This window comes from Mastacembelus armatus, chromosome 13 (genome assembly GCF_900324485.2).
Source record: "Mastacembelus armatus chromosome 13, fMasArm1.2, whole genome shotgun sequence".
NCBI classification, from domain to species: Eukaryota; Metazoa; Chordata; class Actinopteri; order Synbranchiformes; family Mastacembelidae; genus Mastacembelus; species Mastacembelus armatus.
In genome coordinates, this window is record NC_046645.1 from 6,758,824 (window position 1) to 6,781,417 (window position 22,594).

Sequence of the window (22,594 nt, forward strand, 5' to 3'; positions counted from 1 at the left end):
CTCTTCTCTTCTCCTCTTCTCTTGCTTCTCTTCTCTCTCTTCTTCTCTCGTTCTTCCTATCTCTCGCTGCTACTCTTCGCTTCTCTTCTCTTCTCTTCTCTTCTCTAATCTCTTCTCCTCTTCTATTAGCTTCTCTCTCCTTCTATCTTCCTCTCTTCTATTCTCCTCTATCTTCTCTTCTCTTCTCTCTCTTCTCTTCTCTTCGCTTCTCTCTTCTCTTCTCATTCTCTCTTCTATCCTCTTCTATAGTTCTCTTCTCCTCCTCTCTTCTCTTCTCTTCTCTTCTCTTCTCTTCTCTTCTCTTCTCTTCTCTTCTCTTCTCTTCTCTTCTCTATAAACCTTTTTGAATACTTACATCCAGATGTAGCTAATGAGCTTTAAGATATTGTGCTATGTAATTTACAGTACAGATATACTTTTAACATAAAATGTTACGTGTTACATGCTGTAGTCACTGGGAGTGATATCAATTAATGGCTCAGGCTGTGAGTACCATGACCAAAGCAGCTTGGAGGAGAAAATAAACACATCATGCTCAGTTCGCTGCTCAGTCCTTTCTGTTGTATGTGGTTTTAAGATTGCAAAACATTCTGATTCTCATCATACATTCTGATGATAATTGATCGATATAGTTATTTTGGTTGTGACATTGCTTTTGATTGTTTGTTTGTAGGAGGAACCCTAGCCAGAGCTCAGTCTCTGTTCTGTCTGGCCTGGTTCCATGCTGTTTGCCAAGAGAGACGCAACTACATACCACAGGTAAACTAGACAAACACGTCAAGATACAGGAGACCTGATTGCTCAGAGTCCTACTATGTAATCCCAGGACAGTAAACGTAAACTATGGTAGAACTGCACCATAATTATTTAAACAAAGAAAATTTATCGCCTTGTTTAAAAGTTCTAACAGTCCTACTTGCAGAATTAAAATAATGCCTCACACAACCAGCTCTTTCTTAAAAAATTCTGCTACTGTATTGAAGCTTCTATGTGAATGCTACTTTTAGTTGCTGTCACACACACATACATTATCATACTTAAGAGCATGATAATGTGGTATAATACACTTTAAAATAAACAAGCTTTGTGATCATTTTTACTTATGAAACCCAAAGATGTATTTGCTCACATTTATACCATGCTATTTACTCACAGGCACATAATTACAGTAACCTTTAGCCATACTCATTATATAAATTTGCACATACAGAATTTTACATAATTTATTTATTTTGATAAATGCAAAATTATACAAAATTCTCTCCATAGTGAGAAAGTTAACACTGACAAAAAAAAAAAGTCACAGTATACACAAGGACCACAGTATACACAAGGACATCCAGGCAAAGGGTAAAAAATACCCCAGAGATCAGTTTCCTGTCCTTACTGACCAGCATAGTAAATGTGTTTGCTCTTTGGTGCCTCTGGCAGTCTTTGTGTCTGCACATGTGCATCTGTGGCCTTACATGTGCAACTTAGATGTACGCCTTTGTTGCCTGCTGTGTATCATGCATACAAAGTACAAAGCACAATGTAGAAAAAATTGCTCTCACATTGATAAAGCGTTAAAGCAGTCCCCTCTTCTGATACCTTTCAGATACACTGCTTGCAGATAAGGTTCCAATATCCTGCCTACTAAATTTTATGAAACACAGACAGACTTCCTTCTAGTTGCTGAATTTGCAGACAGTGGAAGCATGGGGAAAAACAAGTCCCATGATATGCGACTGTCAAAGCATTAACTCAAAATAGATTTTTTTGACATACTGCATGTGATGGTAGTAATTACTTTGTTTTTAAAGTGAAGGGTAACTTGGCTTCAATATGCTCACCCCAGCACTAAATAATTTTTTCAAATATATGTTTTACCAGTGCTTGAATCAACGCATAACATTTAGTGCTTGAACACAGCATTTCTTGTTTGAACTATAATGCTGGTGACAAATCACCCCCACATAACAAGATACAGGGTATGAAGAAAGACATCTTTGCATCCCTAGAGAGAAAATTAATGTCCACAGTTGAAACCCAAGGTAATGATGAATCAACACAAAAGAGATAAATAAACACACATTGAGGGAAATGATGTTCAACAACAGCCTGAGTTATTAGGTAGCTGGCACTTGTCCAAAAGATCACGTTTGGTAAATTCTCAAATCTCAAATACAGCTTTTGTATCAAAAATCTTTGAAAAGTTGCTGTTTTTTTTTAATTGAATAGGAAAAATAATCAAAATAGAAGATTTTGATGAACATCATTCGTGATGCATAATGAATCACTGCATTTTAGAAAAAGATTTTAAAATGCCTGAGGCAGTGACTGTAATATGCAAATAGCTGCATATTGAGACAACAAAAATTAACTACTTAGCTTCCTGCATAAGCCTACAGTCAGTATGCATCTCATCTGGTCAGTGTTTGGCTGGTTTAGTTGAACAGGCCAAATAAAGCTGAGTTTTGTGGCTTATGTTTATGGTTTGCTGGCTTGCATGTGACTGAGCACCAGAAGTCCAAACTAATGAATTTACAAAGATATACACACACTGGGGTTTTTCAAAACAGTCACTTTTTACAGTTTGGTAGCATGCCAGTGTGCATGATCCACTGGGACTCATTTGCCTCTGGATGTACTGCAGTGAGGCCTCAGAATGGTCTGTGTAATCAAATAATGACATACAGTGCAAGTGTGCAGTTATAGCAAGGTGTCTCTTTTTATCTGCTAAACAACCCCAGCAAGAAAACCTAAACAATCGGGCGAACTGTTGCAGAGACAAGTTTTTGTAAGGAAATTCTCATAATGTTGGCACACTTGTTTCTTCTCTCTGTGTCCCCTGGTCCTTCAGACTGGGTCCCTAATCTCTCCCCTAACCAATCTCCTCATTGTGGAGTTGTTTGGGGAAAAAAGTATTGATTACCCTATAGGTGAACATAAAGCTAGATAACGAACATAAAACATGCCTGTGACTTGTAAGTCTCCTGGGGATTTGTCTTTTCATTCCTCCAGCCTCCTGTAAAACTCTCTCTCTCTTGTTTTATTTTCCCTAATTTTCTTTTACTGGCCATCCTCCTCTCACTGCTGTTGCCCTGTCTCGCTCTCTCTCCTTTAATTTCCTAGTAACACTGAATCTCTGGTAAGTGTTTTCATTTGGGATTGTAATGTTGTTTCTCATCCAAGAACATGATCACCTAATTACGGAAACAGTCACATCTCCTTTTGCCCACTACACTATCACTTTACTCTCTTTCCGCTTCATCTAGCATCCTCCATTTTCTCATTTATTCTCTCCTTGTCTTCATCCCTTTTACAGGACTGTGCAGAAAGCCCTTTATTTTAAAAGACTGAAGAATAGACAAAGTGAGGAGGACAAAAAGGAAAGGGGGGGATAATAGATGGAGACAGGTTTTCACATGTGAAGTAGTATACAGCCTTACTGAAGAAAAACATGGAAGCGTGTATGGGATCGCAGAGCCTCAGCAAAGGAAAAAGATTATAGTTTTTGGTTAATGGCAGCTGGAGAACAAGATGAGTGGCCAATTATGTCTGATGAACACACACGTAGGTAGCACAATTTCTGACAAACACCTTTATTAGAACCATACACTGAATCATTCTCTGACAAAGCAGCAAAGCTATTTACATGAAACTTACACATGTACAGTAACCATGTTTTTCAAATACAGTAGAAACTGTCCCCAACACGATCAGTGAGTAAGCACCAAAGCACAAATTGACTGGACTGAACATACAACAGAATGGAGTTATTGAACATGTCCAGACAGCTTTCCCCAACCTGCACTTCATCCACCTACAACAGATTACAACTGCTGATTGCATAGCAGTGGAGTGCAACAAACACACACTCACTACCCTCACACTCAATTATGTTTTAACACTTCTGGGATTTTTTTTAAGACATGGTCAGTGTGATAGTGTATGCACTAACATATATCTGTGTTCTTTTGTGCATGTGTGTGCATGTGTTGTTTAATTGGAAAAAGCTGCCCCCCCCCCTCCCTGAAGCCTCAGGGCTAATGTCTTGACTGACTGTGCTCCAGTGACCAGGTGGCTGAAGGATAAAGATCATGAACCGTACTCCAACTGTACTGGTTTGCAGCAAATTGTACTAAAGAGCAGGTTATTAAGGCATTATATTGGGACTATATTAAAAAAATCTTGGCAGTGCTGGGTTTCAGAAAAGTTAATGAGTGTAACTGTGGTAAATTTGAGAAGGTCTCTACAGAGGGAAGTAAGTGTGTATGCATATTTGATAGTCTCAACTATTGGTAAAATACATAATGCAGTTTCATCTTTAAAATGAGAGCCAATTTTATGAAATTGAAACATAAATCGGTGGCACAGCTCTGTGGTGGGTAGCACTGTCATATCACAGGTTCTAGGTCAAATCACGTTCAAACCTGGGGCCTTTCTGTGTGGAGTTTACATGTTCTCCCTGTGGCTGTGTGGGCTCACAGTGAACCTGAATTGGTCTAAGCAGTATGGAGAATGAATGAATGAATGAATCAAAGATAACTTGACTTAAAACACACCATAGTGAATAGTAAACAGGTTTCTAAGCTTTGTTTGTTCTGTCTCAAAGACACAACAATAGAGAAGTAGTGGTAGTAAGAAATAAGAAAACTGCCCTCACACACAGTGTGCATGTGTGGGATAATTGACTCAAACACTGTATGTGAAATGAGAGTTTGAATGCCTTTACTCTGGTTGACAAAATCTAAATCTAACCCATTAGTGCCTGATATGTTATGAGTCTTATACAAATAGTAAAATAAATATATTATCTAATTTTTACTTAACTCACTCTTCTGTGCTTTATTCAGGGTTGGACTAAGTTCTATGAGTTTTCTTTGTCGGACCTCCGTGCTGGATTTGAGATTATTGACAGGCTTTTTGAAGGTAGGAGAGCTGTTAACAGATCACAAAGTCGCGGACAGCTTCGCTCAGTTATGTTCTGCTACACAGGTGTGCATGTTATCATACCATCATCTTTGTATGCTGTGTGCTTGATTTTTTTTTAAGGCGGTAAGTCCTTCCAGTGGGAGTTTGTCCATGGCCTGTTGGAGAATGCCATCTATGGTGGACGCATCGACAACCCCTCTGACCTCCGCATTTTACGCTCCTACCTGGAGCAGTTCTTCTCTGCACGGCTCTTCTCGTCCTCCCTCTCAGCTGGTCAGAGAAAGGGTAGAGGAGGAACACGCTTCTTTCCACCTCAGATCAGCCTCCCAAATTCTTGCTCCATATTGGTAAGTTGACAGGGTGACACAGTGGTGGAACCCAGCTTTGGCAAACACAAATTTGAATTTGCAGTTTCAGGCAATGATGCCGTACGAAGAACTGCAACCTTAATAGCTCTTACAGGTTATCCAGAACCGAATTCTTTCTATAGAGAAATGTAAAAAATGAGCACATCTGTGTTTCTTTCTGTACCTAAGCTGTAGCGTAGTGTTTGCACACCTTAATAGCCTCTGGTGCACTGGCAAAGAAGCAACAGCAATTCCAAGAAATGGTGCTGAATTAATTTTCCCAAGCTTTTTTTCAGATTTACTATTTGTGGCTCGGTCAGTATTGACATTTCATTAGTCAGTGTTGTGTTAGCTTCATTCCAAGTTGGTTTATAAATTAGCCACTACAAATAAATGCAAATAGTTTTCCTCAAGTTTATCCAATTTATGCGATAAGCAAAATAAGTCAATGTGGAAATGTATACATTTGTACAATTCAATAGTCAGAAGTAAGTTTTTACATTTCTTTTTGTACCAGTGCATATTGTTACAAAAACAGCATCAAACTATGTAAACAGAACACCCAATTAAGGGCAGTGTAGCATTATTTAACCCACAGACACACATAGCAAACTAGTATGCTACAAAACTAGTCCAGTTTTGTAGCAAGTGTTGCTTGGAATTGCAAACCTCTTGTAGAGTGTTCGAGCCATGTCAAATTCAGGCAACATGTTTACATCTTCTCTTGCTCCCGCCCGTCTGTATTTGTTTTGCTATGTGTGCTTTTCTGTTGTTGACCTGTGTGTCTGTGTCTCTTCCCAGGACTACCGCAGCGTAATCGAGAATCTCCCAGAAGATGACAGACCTGCTTTCTTTGGTCTGCCTGCCAATATAGAGAGATCCTCCCAGAGAATCATCAGCTCCCAGGTGCAACCACACACACACACGTATTCCCAGAAACACACACACAACCACCATAACGTCTATCTCCATCTCAACATTCAGAAATTCTTCCTTCTTGTCCCTTTCTGTGTTGGTTTGTTACATAAATGAAATCACCTCTTTTGCACTCAAGAAAATATGTTTCACATCCATTTTATCTAATTTCTGTCTCCATCATGTCCATTGTGTGTGTATTAGGGATATCCTCTACTGATCAGCAAAGATTGGTGTTAGAACCAAACAAGGTTCACTATTTATTTAACATCAAATCTAGATTGTTAGGTCATTTTAAATTATTTTATTTAAACTTACACTGTAGCATCTGCTGTTCAGATTTGATAGAAACTGTTGTAAAACTACAATAAATTGTTAGTATATCGTAGACCAGCAATCTACAAGAACACATAAGAGAAAGGGAAAGATTATATTTAATCAAAGATGTTGCTGACAGCTGCTCATACTTGTGTTTTCCATCTTAACCAAGGCTCTTTTTTGTGAAAGTCTCACTTACTCACTTTTTTTATTGTGACAGCCATTTTTTCAGTGCACTCTTGATTACTCTACCGGATTTTAGGTGATACCTGTAGTTACACTATATGGCATTGTATCTATTTGGAATAAGTAGGTATACATGATGGATGGATGGACTTCAGTTTAAGGTTAAAGCATTATACTGGGCAACCCTCTATTTTCATTTATTTCACTATGAAATAACATTCACTTTGGAGACACATGAAGCTAGATTTGTTTGTGATTGGTATAGATTACTCGCCAAAGGCTTTTTATGCAGGCTTATGGTGAGGGCAGCGATTCTCATCTTTTGAGCTTACTGTATGTCATTTAACTGTATGTAAACTGGGCATGTCTGTAGATTGAGTTCTTGGAGACAAAACCAGGGTCATGCACAAGAAAGTTGTGGGACCCAAATTATATGGTATGAAGTAAAGCAATGGGAGATCAACAAGACAAGTTTGTGTGTGTGTGTGTGTGTGTGTGTGTGTGTGTGTGTGTGTGTGTGTGTGTGTGTGTAGTGGTTGATGGTCACTGCAGATTCTGATGTAACTCAATAGCAATGCAGTTTCACTTATACTGTACACCAAATGTGTTTTTCACTGTCATTGTTTGTGTTTGAGAGACAGTCAGATCATAACAAAAGGTAGACTCACAGTCATGACAGTGTAAAGAGTAAAAAATCCATGGCTGCTTACTTTTTGTGATCATATTATTTTATTTGTTTCTTGCATGATTGGTGATATGAAAAGGATAGATGGTCAGACTGAGATTGATGTTTGTATGGCTCTTTGTTTAATTATTCTCAGCAAATACACTTAAACTAGGCAGAACTATAACAGTCCGTGTGTACAGTCCCCATCTATGTGTTAATGCATTAAAGTCCATTCATGCTGTTGGTGCGGCCGTCCGATCACTGGAACCACCGGACTAGTTTAATTCACTCAGCTCCTTCTCACAAGACCATGTGTGTGTATGTGTTAGTGTGTCTGCTGCTTCACCTCCCTCCCCTGGATGTCATTGTCTCCCTTCCGGCTGTCATTTGTCACTGTCACTTTCATGCTCTGTCTCTCTTTCTCTGTCTGTCGCTCTCTCTTTTCCCTTAATTTATCCCCTCTCCTCTTCCAGAAGACTCTTGTCACTGTCTGTGAGTCTGCCAGAGCCCAGGGGACAGTCAGTGGTTTTGGTGCATGACATTTAAATCAAATGCACAAGCTTAGTGTGAAAAGTCACAGTGGTCCTAAATGTCTACTGAGGATTCCCTAGGCCTTTCACGCTGTATGTATGATGTGTGTGCATAATCTGTTTTCATGTATAGTGCATAAAATGAGTGAATGTCTCCCACTGTGTTTGAATAGATTCACTATTTTTGTCCATATTTTCTGTGATATATCTGCAGATAGTAGCACATGTGCCTGTGTTTTTTTAAATAAAGTTGTGTGCGTTAGGTGTTTCTATTGAAACTCATCTTGAGTAAGACCATGAGAAATAGTCCCCTGGTTAAAAAACAACCTGAACCACAACCCTGGATTACATTGAATTAAAGCAAAAGCCTTAACTAAATTGAGTGCACCCCGTCCGATTTAAAATTACCTTTCTGCCACATAGACATTGTCTAGTAACTTCAAAATTTCTTCCCAGTTGGTGATGACTGTAAATGCAGTACCCGCCTGGTAGTCATTGGCTGAGATAAGAATAAATCTTAATATATTTAAATTCCTATATATTTAAACCCCAGTATATTTCAAATCTCCATCCGCAGCTGCTCTCCTTTTTTACTGCTGTCAGGGTGAAGTTCTAGATTAGATATCTGTTTTTTATCCTTCTTTCTTTCTCTTGCTCTCTCTCTTTCTTCTACACAGGCACATACACACACATGCATGCACATACACGCATATTTGTGCACACTCTCCCTCCTGAGCAAGGAAGATAAAGCAGGTGTTAGTAAAGAGTTCTCCTGGTCCAAATGAAAGCCATTTATCAGACATTTTGCCTTCCCTTATAACACACACACATACAGAGAGCCACAACTGCACAGACACACACTGGGTCTAGATAAAAGCACTATCCAGGACTGTAAGCCTGAAGCTAAGCATGCTTGATTAGGTGTGTAAGGAGCTCTTAGGCTATGTGTGTGGGGTTTGGCCCTTTTTCACTTGTAATTTTCCCAGACCTGAAACAGTGCTGACTGTCACTGGAGAGCAAAACCACAAAAGACAGGTAGAGGACATTTTATTGCAGTATTTTAAAATATATGAGTCTTTTTTTTAAATTAAACATGGCATTAGGATAATATTTGTAGCTCTGTTTTCTTCTTTTTACATCATATACTGCACAATTTTCAGGTGTGTTATAGTGATTGCGTTATTATATACACTGAGGGGTTTTTTGTATCAATTAAACACCTTCATACTGTATTTGAAGTAATGTGCAAGCATCAGTACCTCAGCGCCACTTCACCTTTCAATTAATTCTTTTGTCTGTGTTTATAATTATTTGACTTGCAGGTGATTTCCCAACTGCGTGTCCTCAGCCGCTCAGTAGCAACTGGGTCAAAGTTTGACAGGGAACTCTGGTCGAACGGACTTTCACCAGTCCTCAACTTATGGAAGAAACTCAACCAGGTCAGTTTTCACTTTCTTTTTTTTAAATTAAACATTATTATCCTTCCCTCTAATGTTTCCTGGCCTGACCTGCATAAATATCTATATAATCCAAAATCTGTTTCATTTAAATGTCTTCCATTCGATCATTTAAATTTTAACTTGAGCTTGATGAACTTGGTTAAAAAGATTTAAAGGATTTTCCATATCTGAATCTTAACCATGGAAATCAGAGCAGTACATGACTACTGGAAAATCATGATCAATTTCTCCATCGCTGTAATGAGTGTGTGACTTTCACTGTGAAAACCTCAGTCTTTACAATTGCTAAATATGTCTTACACTGTTTTGTCATCAAGCTCATAGTGCAGTACCTGCTATGTAGTTACTAATAGATTAGATAGAAAACTTTTTTAATCCCACTTTTTATTTATTTACTTCCTTAATCTTTTGTAGTTGTTCTGAAGCCAGCAGTGACATACTGGTCTTTATTTGCATGCAAAATCATCTTTTACATTCCCTATGCAGCAGCAACTAGTCTAAATTAAAAGCTGTGAAAGCTAATTGGAAATTAGTAGAGTCTAACTGAATACTGGCTTGTAAAAGAGGCAGCACTGCTGTATCTGGTTGCTTGGAGACCGGCACCTCCTCAAATCAAAAGGACATCTACCTCTACATTAAATAATTTAGCCACCATATTCCCATTCTCCCACTCTGCCTCTCTTTATTCACTCTCATGCTGTAAATCACATAAGCTCCCCCTCTCCTTTCCCTCAATTGCACTCATCTCTCTTTCTCTCTCTCTCTCCACGAGTCCCATGCAAGAAGTTGTTTTCTAGTTCCTGAGAGGAGAATGATTGACTGTATCAGCAGCTTTCTTCCGATAAAGCTCAGCCCACCTCTGGCTGCTTTGAATTAACTTGATGTTTAGCCATCAGTGGATGTTTGTTCCTCATTGTATAGCTTGAATGCACATGCTTGTGGATATTCAGCATTGATGTGTCAGTGTGTCTGCAACGGTTGTTTTGTGTTAAAGTGTGTGTCTGTATGCACACGCCTGTGTATGCAATGTTCATCTATTTATTTTGACAAATTTTTACAGTACAGTCTGGATCAGCTACTGTATCAGAGACTGTCTGGCACTTAGTCAAATGTCTGAATTTTTATCTCTTATTTCTAGCTCTCTATTTTCCCCATTCCTTCTTCCCACATCTGTTATCCCTTTCTTTCCTACTCTACGTCTTACTAAGTAGATGCAAAGGAAATAAACAGTGTGATCTACAACAGAAAACAAAATCTGTTGTCAGAAACATTTTGTAGTGTTACCTAGTGCTCTCTTTATCGACCTGTGTATCTGTTTTTCTGCCAATATGTCTATCATTCACTGTGTGCTGTCGATCTATCAGGGTTCTACACTGATACATCAAAAGGTGGCCCCACCTACAGAAGGTCATGGGTCCCCAGTCCTGTCATTCATCACCCTGGAGCAGTTCAATGCCATCCGCCTTGTCCAGGTGTGTCAGATAACCAGTGGTCTCACTAATGGCAGATATTTTTTTGCATGACTGTAGAAATTGAAATGAGAGAAAAGTGAAGAGTCTAATAACACAACACACAGTTTTTACAGTGTCCAAGAAAACATACAGTTTTCAATTCAAATAGCATAGGGATTGTCTTCAATGTAGGACATTTGGAATGTAAAAAAGTGGTCAAATGAAAAGTCAGTCACTGTGAACCAGTTCACTGTAATCAAATGAAAAAAATGTCAAATTATTCTCCAGCTACTCCAGTTACAGATGTCCTAAACTGTAAGTAATTTCACAGAGTATCCACCAGTCCCTGGCTGCACTGAGCAAAGTCATCAGAGGGACCCAACTGCTAACTAATGAAGTACAAAAACTGGCCACTGCTCTGCTCCATCAAGAGGTAAGAAAGAAAGAAAGAAAAAGATAAACTGAGTTGCACAGAGTTTGTATGTGTGGATTGGATAAACATTTAAAATGAAAATGTTGATTTGTGTTTCTAGGTTCATACAGTAGCTGTCTTTCTGTCAAATAAAGACAGAAAGACATACTGACAGTTGTGTACAATAGTTGGCTCTTTGGTAAGACTCAATAAAAAACATATATATATATATATTCAATATATTTATATATAATAATATGATAAATGTGTGCAAAAACACAACTACAATAAGTAATTACTGCTCAGAATCAACATTTGGTCAACAGAAACAATAACACATTGTATTATCAGTATATGAAGTTGCTTTGCTTATAGTTCTAGGTTATAATTACATATCTACAGTATTATTCTATATTAATCTATATAAAGTGCTTATGGTTAAACTAATAAGATATTAACACATTATCCCCAACACATTTTAAAAATTAATAATGTTTATGTTTATGTAACGTCCATCTTAAGTGACTATAATACAGTGCCATATTGTAACGTGAAATGCTTTGATGTAGAAACTCAGCAGTCGAATGAGGATACCCTGCAGTGCATTATGACCGATATAACTGCTCAGTAAACAAATTAACTCCCATTCTTGGTTTACAAATTGACTATTTCTTTGCTATGAATTCAACCGAGAAAACACTTCCCACTGCCCAAAGTAGCATACAATACACAGCCTTTTTCCTTGATGATCATTTTTAACCCATTTTAAGGCATCCTCTATGATTGTTTTGTGCATAATCAAAGTGTAGCATTTCAATGAGTTGCTGGATAATCAAACATGTATTTTGTTAGTCAGGGCAGTGCAGTTTTGTACATTTGTGTCATAGCCTGTTTTATAAATTAAGATCACAACTATGACCTAGAATATTGGTTCAGTGTAGCTTCTTCCTGAGAAGAAGTGTTTCTAAAAGAAAATATCAGACCTAAATCACATTGTCTCAAACAAACCAAGTATCCTTGGTTTAAAAATTTATGGAACACTGGAAAACTGCAGCAGCAACACCTCCTGCTATACATTTTTCATGCCGCAAAATTCTTGATACATCCTAAATTTACTTTCAGCAGAATTTGAAACTTGATGACCCTTGTGACACCGAGTTGGCAACACTGTTACAGTAATGACAAACCACATGCTCCCCCCTTAAGAAGAAAGATACACAGTGACAAAGCTTAAATGATTTTTTCTTTTATATTAATTTATTTTGATTATTTTTTATAAATGTATTAACTTATGTAGAATCATTCATACCAGAATTTGTCACAAACAGTTTATTGCAGAATTTATTTGACAGATATACATTGAGGTAAATATTCTACATCCAGGACCATCCACTTTTGGTAGTAACATTATGAAGTTTAAGTAATAGACAATAATGCTAGGCCATACCACCAGCTCAAACAAAACATTCAGTTTACTAAACACAATCATTCCATCCCATGCAGTTATTTGTCAGATAAAGCATTACCCCTCTAGTCTAAGAGATAAAATACATTTAACAACCCAAACAAATGATTGCAAACCCATAAGCACCTATATTACCTTTCCACATTAGTTAATAAGTGGTTGTTGTTTCTGCTAAAATCATAGCATTAGAACCCAACATTTTCATTAAACCAACCATTGCAGACTGGCCCGGTTTCCACAACCAGAGAGGAGGAACAGAAAGAGCTTGTGTTGAGGCTGGGATTTATATCTTTGAAAAATGGACAATTTGGGGTTGTAATATTGTAAACATAGGACTGGCACAGTCCTGGAGGGATCGGCTCCATTGCCCCTTTTTCTGAGCTGTACAATAAAAAATAATTGGATACATGGAAAACACCCAAGCATCAGAAGAGTGGTAAGCAGTGCTGCAGAACAGAAGTATCACTCTCCCTTTAGTCAGGGGAAAAATCATTAATTTCAAGACACAGTGACTGATGCAGAGATTGGTTTCTGATTAAAGGTCAATAACAATCACTGGTATCTGTGAATTATTTACTGTCAATTGTAGTATATTAACTGTTGTTTTGTTTTATCATCACAGTTACTTTGCCAGCAATATCCAATAGCTACTGGAAACATGTAGGAAGCCACCATAGAGACCAACTAAACAGCACCAATTAAATGCTCTGACAATGAGCTGCAATGCAAAAATTACATGTGCATCCCTCATGAGATAATAGGAGATAATATGTGTAGAAGCACTGGTTGAGTATGAACTCACTAAACAGAAAATGTGACACAAACACACACACACACAACAGGAGAGCTACTGAATGGCTGACTTGCAGCTGAGACACATACAAGGTCCCTTTTAGCTCCATTATGACTTCTGAACTTGAATAACAAGTTCCTAGTCCGTAATCTCCTTCTGTGCATATCTGTGCATGTGTGTGTGTAAAGCAGTTGTTTGATCTGTTTAATGATTTAAGCAACATGGAATATCCAACCTGCTCAAGAGTTAATATGTCTCTACTGAGGGAACCTTTCTTTTTGCCACATAAACACTCAAATTATATTTGTTAGTATCTTCCCAAATGAACCATGTATTTCAAAGTAAGCGCTGTCTAATTGTACTGCTGTGGCTGTGGTATGGCTAAGATTAGTCAAATACAACTACTGAGTTAGCATCTGGAAAGATGTCATTGTTGGAGCAAACCATCATAGGCTGTTTGAATGTTATGGACTTTTGTATATCTGTCCGCCGCATTTCACCCAAACGTTTTGCCACGATATAAAAGCATCACACTTGTTCTGCTACTGCTTTGAACAACCCTGTAAAGTGTGAGACAAAGGGCACAGGTGGAAGGAAAAACAGACAACAGTGAGTCAGTACCATGTACAATACTTACAGTGCATGACGAGTCAGACAGACTGCCTTTTTTGTGTTTGCAAGAGTATTTTGTCACTGTGGAGGTTTGGAACAGCATTTTAGTTAAATGTGACAAAATATGTGTGCAGTGTTTATGCAGTAACTCTGATGCAGTATCTCAAAATATAAAACTTCACAGAAAACATGGATATGTCTAGTGGGACCCATTTTTATGTACAGTCTTTGGATGGACCACAGTGGAGGTGCAGCCTAGGAGAGTGTATAGCCTTTAGTTGTAGACACACAGTGTTTAAATGTTTATGCTGAATACTTTCAAGGTCACACAACAGGATCCAGTATTATCAGGTTTATCTGCCTGGCTTGCACAATTTATCGACTGTGGCTCCTTTGGTGATGATAGAGGGGACAGGAAACATAGGGAGAGATGGGAATGTTGTGGTCGTATGGTATACAGTTTACACCACTAGGTTATCAGGGTGGCCCCACAATTTAGTGACTTCTAAGAGTGTTTTAGGAAGCTCATTTTAAAAATAGCACAGGGACAAATGTAGCGATTTTCTGGGCAGACATTAACTACTTCCCCTTGAAGGATGTCTTCAGTATGGCTCAGTGAATCTGCAGGCCTGCATGCTGTGGCTCTCTCAAATGACAGCTGCAGAGTGAAAGAGAGCCACGTTCAGTCGACCACATTGGAGCACTGACTGCAGCTTACTGATTACAGTATCCACACTGACACAACATGGTTTGCTTTACCTTCTCGCTGATATTTTGTGTTTTTTTTTAAATATATTTTTTAAATGATGTCCCTAAATGATGTCTCTTCTTCTCTAAACCTCTTTCCCACTGTCTCAGTGTCCCTTAACATGGCAAAATAAATGGGAGGGACCAGAAGAGCCAATGCAGTATCTCAGAGCTGTAGTATCACGGACTCTTGCTATACAGGTAATGTACATGCATGAATGTCTATACATACAGGAACATACTGAAGTCTCTTTCTTCATCAGTGTCTTCATTTCTCGCAGACAAAAAATAAATAAATAGGCACATAAATGCCATATGTGTGAATGTAGTAAGATATACACAACTAAATGAACCTTTTGGAGACATTTTAAACAGATGACATAATAAACTCTACATAGTGTTTTTAAAAAGCACCATTCTTTCATTTAATTATTAAATATTTACATTTAATTAGTCCTTCAGGGACTGAGATTCTACTGGGGACCTGAAAAACTTTTAGTGTACTTGTAGTAAAGGCATTCGGTGGCAACCTCACTAGCTGTTACAAAACTCACCCCAAGAAATAAGACTTAAGAAGCCTTAGAGGTTTCTAATCATATTAATGCAATGGTTGTGGGATCCATCTAAATCCACTGTGCTTTTATATCTTACTAGGAGCTTTGTCCACCTGATGAGTATTACATATTTGTTTTGTTTCAAATCACATTGTTTACAACTCATATGTGTTCAGTTATAAGGCGGAGATCAACATTGGCACAGATAGTCCTTTAGCTGACCCTGGGTCCAAGGGCCAGACTAAATACGTAGTTATGGCTCAGACTACAATGATGTATGAGTGATCTGTGCAATGCCTTTACTAAAATTATCCAAAGAAAAATTCAGGTGTTGTTTTCAAAAGCACTTCATAAATAAAAAATGAATGTTATATAAAAGCATGAGGTTCAGAGGAGTGTCAGCCTTAGGTTGGTGCCAGGAAATAAAGGTTCTGGCTGAAACGCCTCTCCATCTTCTTTCGACTGTGTCTGACTGTACGCCTACTTCAATATGCTCTGGCAGACTAGAATGCACACATGCACACACACACACACACACACACACACACATTATGAAATGATTTATTGCTTTGTGAAGTTGATGAATTTCATTATTTGTGTGGGTGAGCCTTGCTGCCTCTGTCTGTCTGTCTGTCTACTGACCTGCCTGCCTAAGGTGTTTGTGTGTATACTTTTATGTCCCTGTATGCCTGCCCTGTCTCATTTCTATCTGTCTGCTACCTGCACTCCATCTGTCTTCGTGTGTGTCCGTCTGAAGGATGAACTCTCCTTAACTGTCTAATTCAGCTCATCAGCACTGAGTGATATCTCTGTTAGCAGTGAGTCTGTCCTGTTAGCGATCAGTCGAAAAAGGCGGAGTCAGCCCAAGCTGCTGCTGCATGGAGCTGCAGAAGAATAAAGAGCTAACGGCACAGCAGTGCCCCCAGACACACAAGACGACCTTGAAAACACTCCAATGCTAAATGATTATACCCAAAAAAGTCTTAATTGGTGCATGTTTGCTTGTGCATGGTTGTGTGCACACGTGCATTTGTCTGCCAACTTGTGGCCTGGGTCAATTGGGGTATGGGTTTGCATTAGTGCATATTTTTTTGGCATAGTGTTGATCCCAGTTTATCTCTAAAGCCATTGTAGACTCATGTTGCTAAAAAGGAATCCATTTATAATAGAGATTGAATCAGATGTTTGCTCATTCTGCCTCAGTTTGTCAGCAGTTTTTTTTAGCTGACCTCCAAATCTTGAGCTTCTATGGCAATTTAGCAAAAACTGTCTACATGTTAAAAAAAATTTAAATACAAATGCAAGGGCTAGAATAGATCAAGACTTAAATCTTAGGTCACCTCTCAAGACATACATCTGTGCACTGCAGCCCCATGGGCTTATTTCTTGATAAGCTTGGCTGTATGTGTAAAAGAGCAGTGGAATCAGTTGTTGTCACTCAGCAACATTTCTCGAAAGCGAAACGTACAAACTGAGAACTAAGATTGTATTGTTTGATATCAAAAGTCCTGGGCTGTGGCTTTGACAAAAATAACTAGTTTTTGCAGTGACACAGAAGGAGGCTGCTTACCTTATCAAAGCAGATGTTGAATAAAGCAGATTAGAGCAACATTTTTGATAAGGCTGTATTGCACACATACTGTACATCCCTGTCTTTACGTGTGCCTGTGTATATCTGTGTACTGTCCAAAGTATCCATACTCAAATGGGAATCTGCATGTTCTGTGCATGCAAGCGTGTGCGTGTGTGTATGTATGGGTGTGTGTGTGTGCGCATGTGTGCATGTGGCCAGTATTGTGAGGACCCCCACACTACTGTATACTGTAGGAGTGAGGATATTTTGGCTGGTCGTCACTTTCTCACAACTCTTCAAAAGCCTGTTTGAGGGTTAGCACTTGGTTTTAGAGCTAATGTTAGAATTAAGTTTCGGTCAGGGTTAGAGTTGGGGTTGAGGTTAGGCATTTCATTGTGATGGATAAGTCAAGGATTATGGAATGCATTGTGGCAATGAGTCTCTTCACAGATAGCTGCACAAATGTGTGTGTGCGTCAGTGCACGTACTGTATTGCCATTAGCTGGTAATTGGGGCTTCAGTGTTATCAGCTTGTTGATGTGGCGATAAAAGGACATAAGGACATTAAATACGCTATTAGCCACACATCTTATTGACTTTATGTTTCGTTTGAGCCATTTATAAGTGTAATTAACAAATACACACCTACTTCTATAGAAATTACGATTATGCCACTCAGATTGAGGTTTTCTATAAAGTTTTAAGAAGCAAACAAAATACTTTGAGTGTATTTTCTGTACTAATACTCATGATAAGACAAGGGTGAATATTTAGAGCATTCATTTTGAAAAATCAGAGCTATCTTTATTTGCGTCAGAATGTACCACTTAAACTGAAGAAAACAATGAATTCTCATTATCTTTCATTGATCCACTAAATGTTTTGCTTAACTCATGCATGAAACTGATATTATGCCTGAGTTAGGTGTTATCTTGGAGTGTTTATTTTTGTTATTTGTTCAGTTTTTGGTTCATTTATCTGTGCATCTCTGTGTATGTGTGTCTGTTTGTCTCTGTATACAGAGTTGGGTGGAGCGTGCAGGCAGACAAGCTCTTCTGTCAGACACTCTAGACTTAGCTGAGCTCTTCCACCCTGATACCTTCCTCAATGCTCTGAGACAGGAAACCGCCAGGTAACACTGAATGCTTATGCATTTATGCTAGACAGAACAAGTGCGTGTCCTGAAGTTCACAACATCTTTTTGTGATTTTTAGGTCCATGGGTTGTTCTATGGATAATCTGGTGTTTGTGTCATCATGGAGGGGTCCCATTGCACACGCCAAGCTACAAGTCAAGGTAGAATAACAAGAAACATGTACACATCATGCATGCAAACAGCAGATAATTACTGCTCACATCCAGATGCAAAGTACTGGCACTATAAACAAAGCAGACTCTGGCTGAGTGATAATGGGAAAACAATGGAGTAAAACACTTACAGACTAGAATACAGATGCAGGTTTGTAGTGCTTTTTGATACATTTGACAGAAAGAAATTCAAACAATTAAAGGACTGGGAGGACACACAATATACAACACCACACTCAATTTTAATTTCTCTCTCTTTCATGCTCTGATTCAAGGATGATATAATGGTATCGTCTTTGAGGCATTTATTTTTTTTCTGTCATGCCAATAAAAATTGTCAGGACATGACATTACACTCAGTTAAAATATACACAGAGAAAGGGGAAGGGTGTGGGTGCTTAAAAAGAGGCTGCAGCTGCAGGGAGGGAAGGGAAGGGAAATACTTAGGCATCTGACAAAGAAAGACAAGAGGGATAATTGTGAAGCAATGAGCTCTCTTACACACACAGACAGACACACACACACACACACAATGCAGCTTTTTTGGGATTTGTCTCTCACTCACTCTCCTTATTTTTCTTGCACAGATTATGGTGATTGTGTAGTTATCTGTGTATGTCTGACTTGACGCCAAAGTTCCCTTTATTGTCTTGCATACCGTGGAAAATCCCTGAGTCACTGAGCTGAATTTACTTACAATAACTGTCTCTCTCACATACTAGTTGCATAACATGCTAGATAACCTGGTGACACAATTTTATGATTTCTTCTTGTGTTCCCTATTTCACTTTGTTTACATACTTGGCATCGTTTTTGTGTCTTTTCTTAATTTCTTCAATGATTTACACTATTTGACATATGTCTCTGCTCCTCATCTCTTGTCTTGTACTCAATTTGCAGGTTGGAGGTTTACAGTTGGAGGGTTGTAGTTTTGATGGTGTCCATCTGTGTGAGAATCAACATGACTCCCCCAGTGTTTCAGTGGTCCCAACCTGCTACATGGCCTGGGTTCCGCAGGTATGTATTTGTGTTTAATCAGCAATATATTGTTGCCTTTAGGGTAGCAATAATTATTTTGTCTATATAAAATTAGGGTTTGGATTAGACAATTTTTTTTTCTCATTTTTTCTTAATTTGAGCACTACAGGGTTAAAGATGCCCATTGAAATTTCTTTCCCCCCAAGGTGACATGTTTCAAATCCCAACAGAGAACTTTAAAAGCTGCAATTTATAGTCCAGAAAATACGGTAACTAATCAGTTCATTGTTTTTGCACTTGGAATATTGTAGTACCCCTCAAATCTGGTTGATTGGGCTTATGTGTTCAGCATTTGTCAAGCACTGGCAGAATCCTAAACAGCTGCCCTCATATGTGGATCTTTGGAGATTTGGTCATGTATTAGTTTTTGTGGGGGACCTGAGAAACACTTATTATAAATGTATCAGTCTAATAATGCACATATGCAGTAATTGTGTACACATTCATTAATGTTACTGTGTCCTGTACTTGATCCTAGAACTCTGCAGCTGAGTCCACTGCATCAGAGGAGAGTATCTGGCTGCCCCTGTATACCAGCTCAGATAGGGTGAAGGTGGTCACACATATCTGTTTACCCTGTGGAGCAAACTCCAGCCAGTGGATACAGACTGGGGCTGCTCTCTTTCTCAAACAACAGTGAGAGAACATCCCTTTGGTGAGGGCAAACACATAGAGACACTAACAACAGTCTTTTTTTGAAGCACATTAAGCCTAAGGTTAAGATAATATTGTCATACAAGGGAGAGTTGATGGTGGCAAAATGCATGCACGACAAATTGTTAATGCTCCCAAATGTCAGGCTCTGATATTGACACCATAATTTTCTAATTAAGTAGCATAGCTTGGAGACCAAAAACCCTAACATGCAGTTACTTTATGTCACTATCATTTGCATATTATAGCACAAGGGAAAGGACCAGAGTGGAAGAAAACAGTTGGGGAATAATTGACTTTGTGGTGATATGCTTTTTGGTTTAATAACACTAATACATAAATGAAAACTTTATTCTTTGTCTTCCATGGACCAGACAACAGAATGGTGCAGTAGGAACATCTTCAATAACATACAGACATATTATTACTTGACTCTCAGTCTGTCACAAGCTTTAATACCTCAGTTAAAACACTATTCCACAGCATTTCATAGATTATTGTAAAAGTGTGCATCAGTAATCCTTGTTATTTTATTTAAGTAGCTTGTTACGAAAAGACTCATTCTCTTGCTGCAGTGTACTTTTGTACCTTATTCAAAATAAAGATGAAATATAGTAAATGTCATCATTGGTACAGTGTTTAGTAGAGAGATGGTCATTAAAATGTGCATGCTCGTGCTAAGTGAGAAACTCTTAATTTTAGCTAGTGTGTATAATTAGAGTAGAAGTCAAGACTAATATTGCTACAGCACCAACAGAGGGATGTACAGTATGTGTGTATTGGAACAGGTGTGTTTCTGAGCTGGGCCGAACCTCCTCCGCCACTATCAGTGGTCACAACTGTTCAGCAGTTAACAGTACAGATCACAGTTCACTCCGTTCTCTCTCTCAGTTTGCTGAAATGGACTTTACAGGCATTAAAGACATCCGTGTCTGTTCCCAAAGCTCACACACACATGCACAAGCACTCAGTTAATCCCTGAACTTTTGGTGAGCTGAGGTTGAGTTAGTGAAGCTGTGATGGATGACCACAGAGCTAAGGGAGGGAGCGAGGTGTGTAAGGTGTGTCATGTATGTTTGTGTGTATGAATCCAGCCAGGAGCATCAAATTTGGTTGTGGCTTAATTCAATCTTTATTTCTGGATTGGCCTCTATTTCATATTTGTTTATGCAGTTCTGCAAATGATTGGATGTGTGCGTACACTCTTCTCAGAATTTGTGTGTGTGTTTGCAGAAACAGAGACAAGGGTTGAAATGAGGGAAGAGTGGGCATTGTGTGTGCACTGCAGTGTGACAAAATGGGAGTGAAATGGAACAGCAGGTTTAAAAAAAGAGAGAGAGAGGATTGGATTTTAGTGAAACACGGCCCTCTGGGTCAGAGAATGAAGGAGAGACAAAGGGATGGAGGCAGAGAGAGACAGAGCTAAGGCAGCGAATGAGAGAGTGAGAAAAAAGGCCATAAATCTGTTTTAGAAAATTGTACAGAAACAGGAAAATGAGGACAGCACAGACAGGAAAGTAAGGGTTAAAGGTAAATGGATGAAGAGGGTTAGGACAAGTGGTGGGTGATTTATGGAAACATGAACTGGAGGGCAGAGTGTAAAGAAAGGGAGCAGATAGAAAATATACGTTCAAGTAATACTCCACTATTTTCAGTACTGGGCCTACAGTCACTTTATTCTTCGCCTTTTCTACAATCATAAATAGCATCAGATAAACAGAAAAACACCCTTTGACCTTCACCTATAATATACATGATTACAGAACTGCACACACACTATATTGGTTGACTATTGCTGTATTATACTTCCCGAATCCTTCCATCCATTACTTAGAACCGCTTATAGAGTGACAGGGGTACACCCTGACAGGTCACCAGTTATACAGCCCAAGTTTAAGTTGAAAACTCTAAAAGCAGATTATTTGTTCCTGAGCTGTTAACAATTTTCAAGAAGCTTTAAAACTCATACACTGAAAAAAATTGGATTAAAAAGCAAGTGTTGTTTCACAACTCTTCCTTAAGTTTTGATGACTACCAATACTGTAGGCAGATGGGGAAAATTAACATCAGCACTGCAGCAAACTGAATTTGCTTTGCTGAGGGCTTGTTTCCAAGGTGATTTGTTTACAGGGTTTGTGTTAAATCATAAATTAGCATGCCGGTTTTGAGAAACAATTGTGATATCATTCTGACCCTGATGACGCTTAGTCGCTGCTCTAGGGAGATGTTTGTCTGAATTTTTGATCACAAACCCACACATTATGAGTCAGTTTCAGGACAATGATTTTAATGCAGCACATGTCACAGACCTATAGTACAACTGACAAAACTGTTCACCTCAAAAATCTTAAAATCTGCCAACAGCCTTAGAACCCACACTAAAACCGAGCCACATACAGTAGATAGCAAAACACAATGTCTAATCTTAAAAATCACCAGTTTTAAGGCAAAAACATTTTGTCTTTCCTGTGTTCAAATCCTTCCCCTCTGCTCTCCATCATCAGTTCCTTATCTTTTCTCCAAACTTTATTTTCTCCTTGACCCTCACTACATTCTCTCACTGGTTCCTCCACTCATTCTTCTATAACATCTACCACTGACTTTACTATTACTGTGTAAGAAAACAGAGTAATACAGTATTTGTCTG

At 38.6% G+C, this 22,594-nt stretch overlaps 1 protein-coding gene across 1 annotated transcript in view; it reads left to right on the plus strand.

Moving 5' to 3' along the window:
• dync2h1 (dynein cytoplasmic 2 heavy chain 1) overlaps positions 1 to 20,571 on the plus strand; it is a 91,854-nt gene extending 71,283 nt beyond the window's left edge. The window contains exons 83-94 of the mRNA XM_026313380.1: positions 674 to 759; positions 4,839 to 4,914; positions 5,038 to 5,264; positions 6,066 to 6,170; positions 9,203 to 9,319; positions 10,705 to 10,812; positions 11,123 to 11,224; positions 14,932 to 15,021; positions 17,970 to 18,079; positions 18,162 to 18,243; positions 19,156 to 19,272; positions 19,772 to 20,571. Of these exons, the coding sequence (XP_026169165.1) occupies positions 674 to 759; positions 4,839 to 4,914; positions 5,038 to 5,264; positions 6,066 to 6,170; positions 9,203 to 9,319; positions 10,705 to 10,812; positions 11,123 to 11,224; positions 14,932 to 15,021; positions 17,970 to 18,079; positions 18,162 to 18,243; positions 19,156 to 19,272; positions 19,772 to 19,933 (1,382 nt within the window). The 3' untranslated portion in view covers positions 19,934 to 20,571. The remainder of the gene's footprint in view (positions 1 to 673; positions 760 to 4,838; positions 4,915 to 5,037; positions 5,265 to 6,065; positions 6,171 to 9,202; positions 9,320 to 10,704; positions 10,813 to 11,122; positions 11,225 to 14,931; positions 15,022 to 17,969; positions 18,080 to 18,161; positions 18,244 to 19,155; positions 19,273 to 19,771) is intronic.
• Positions 20,572 to 22,594: the final 2,023 nt, after the last annotated feature.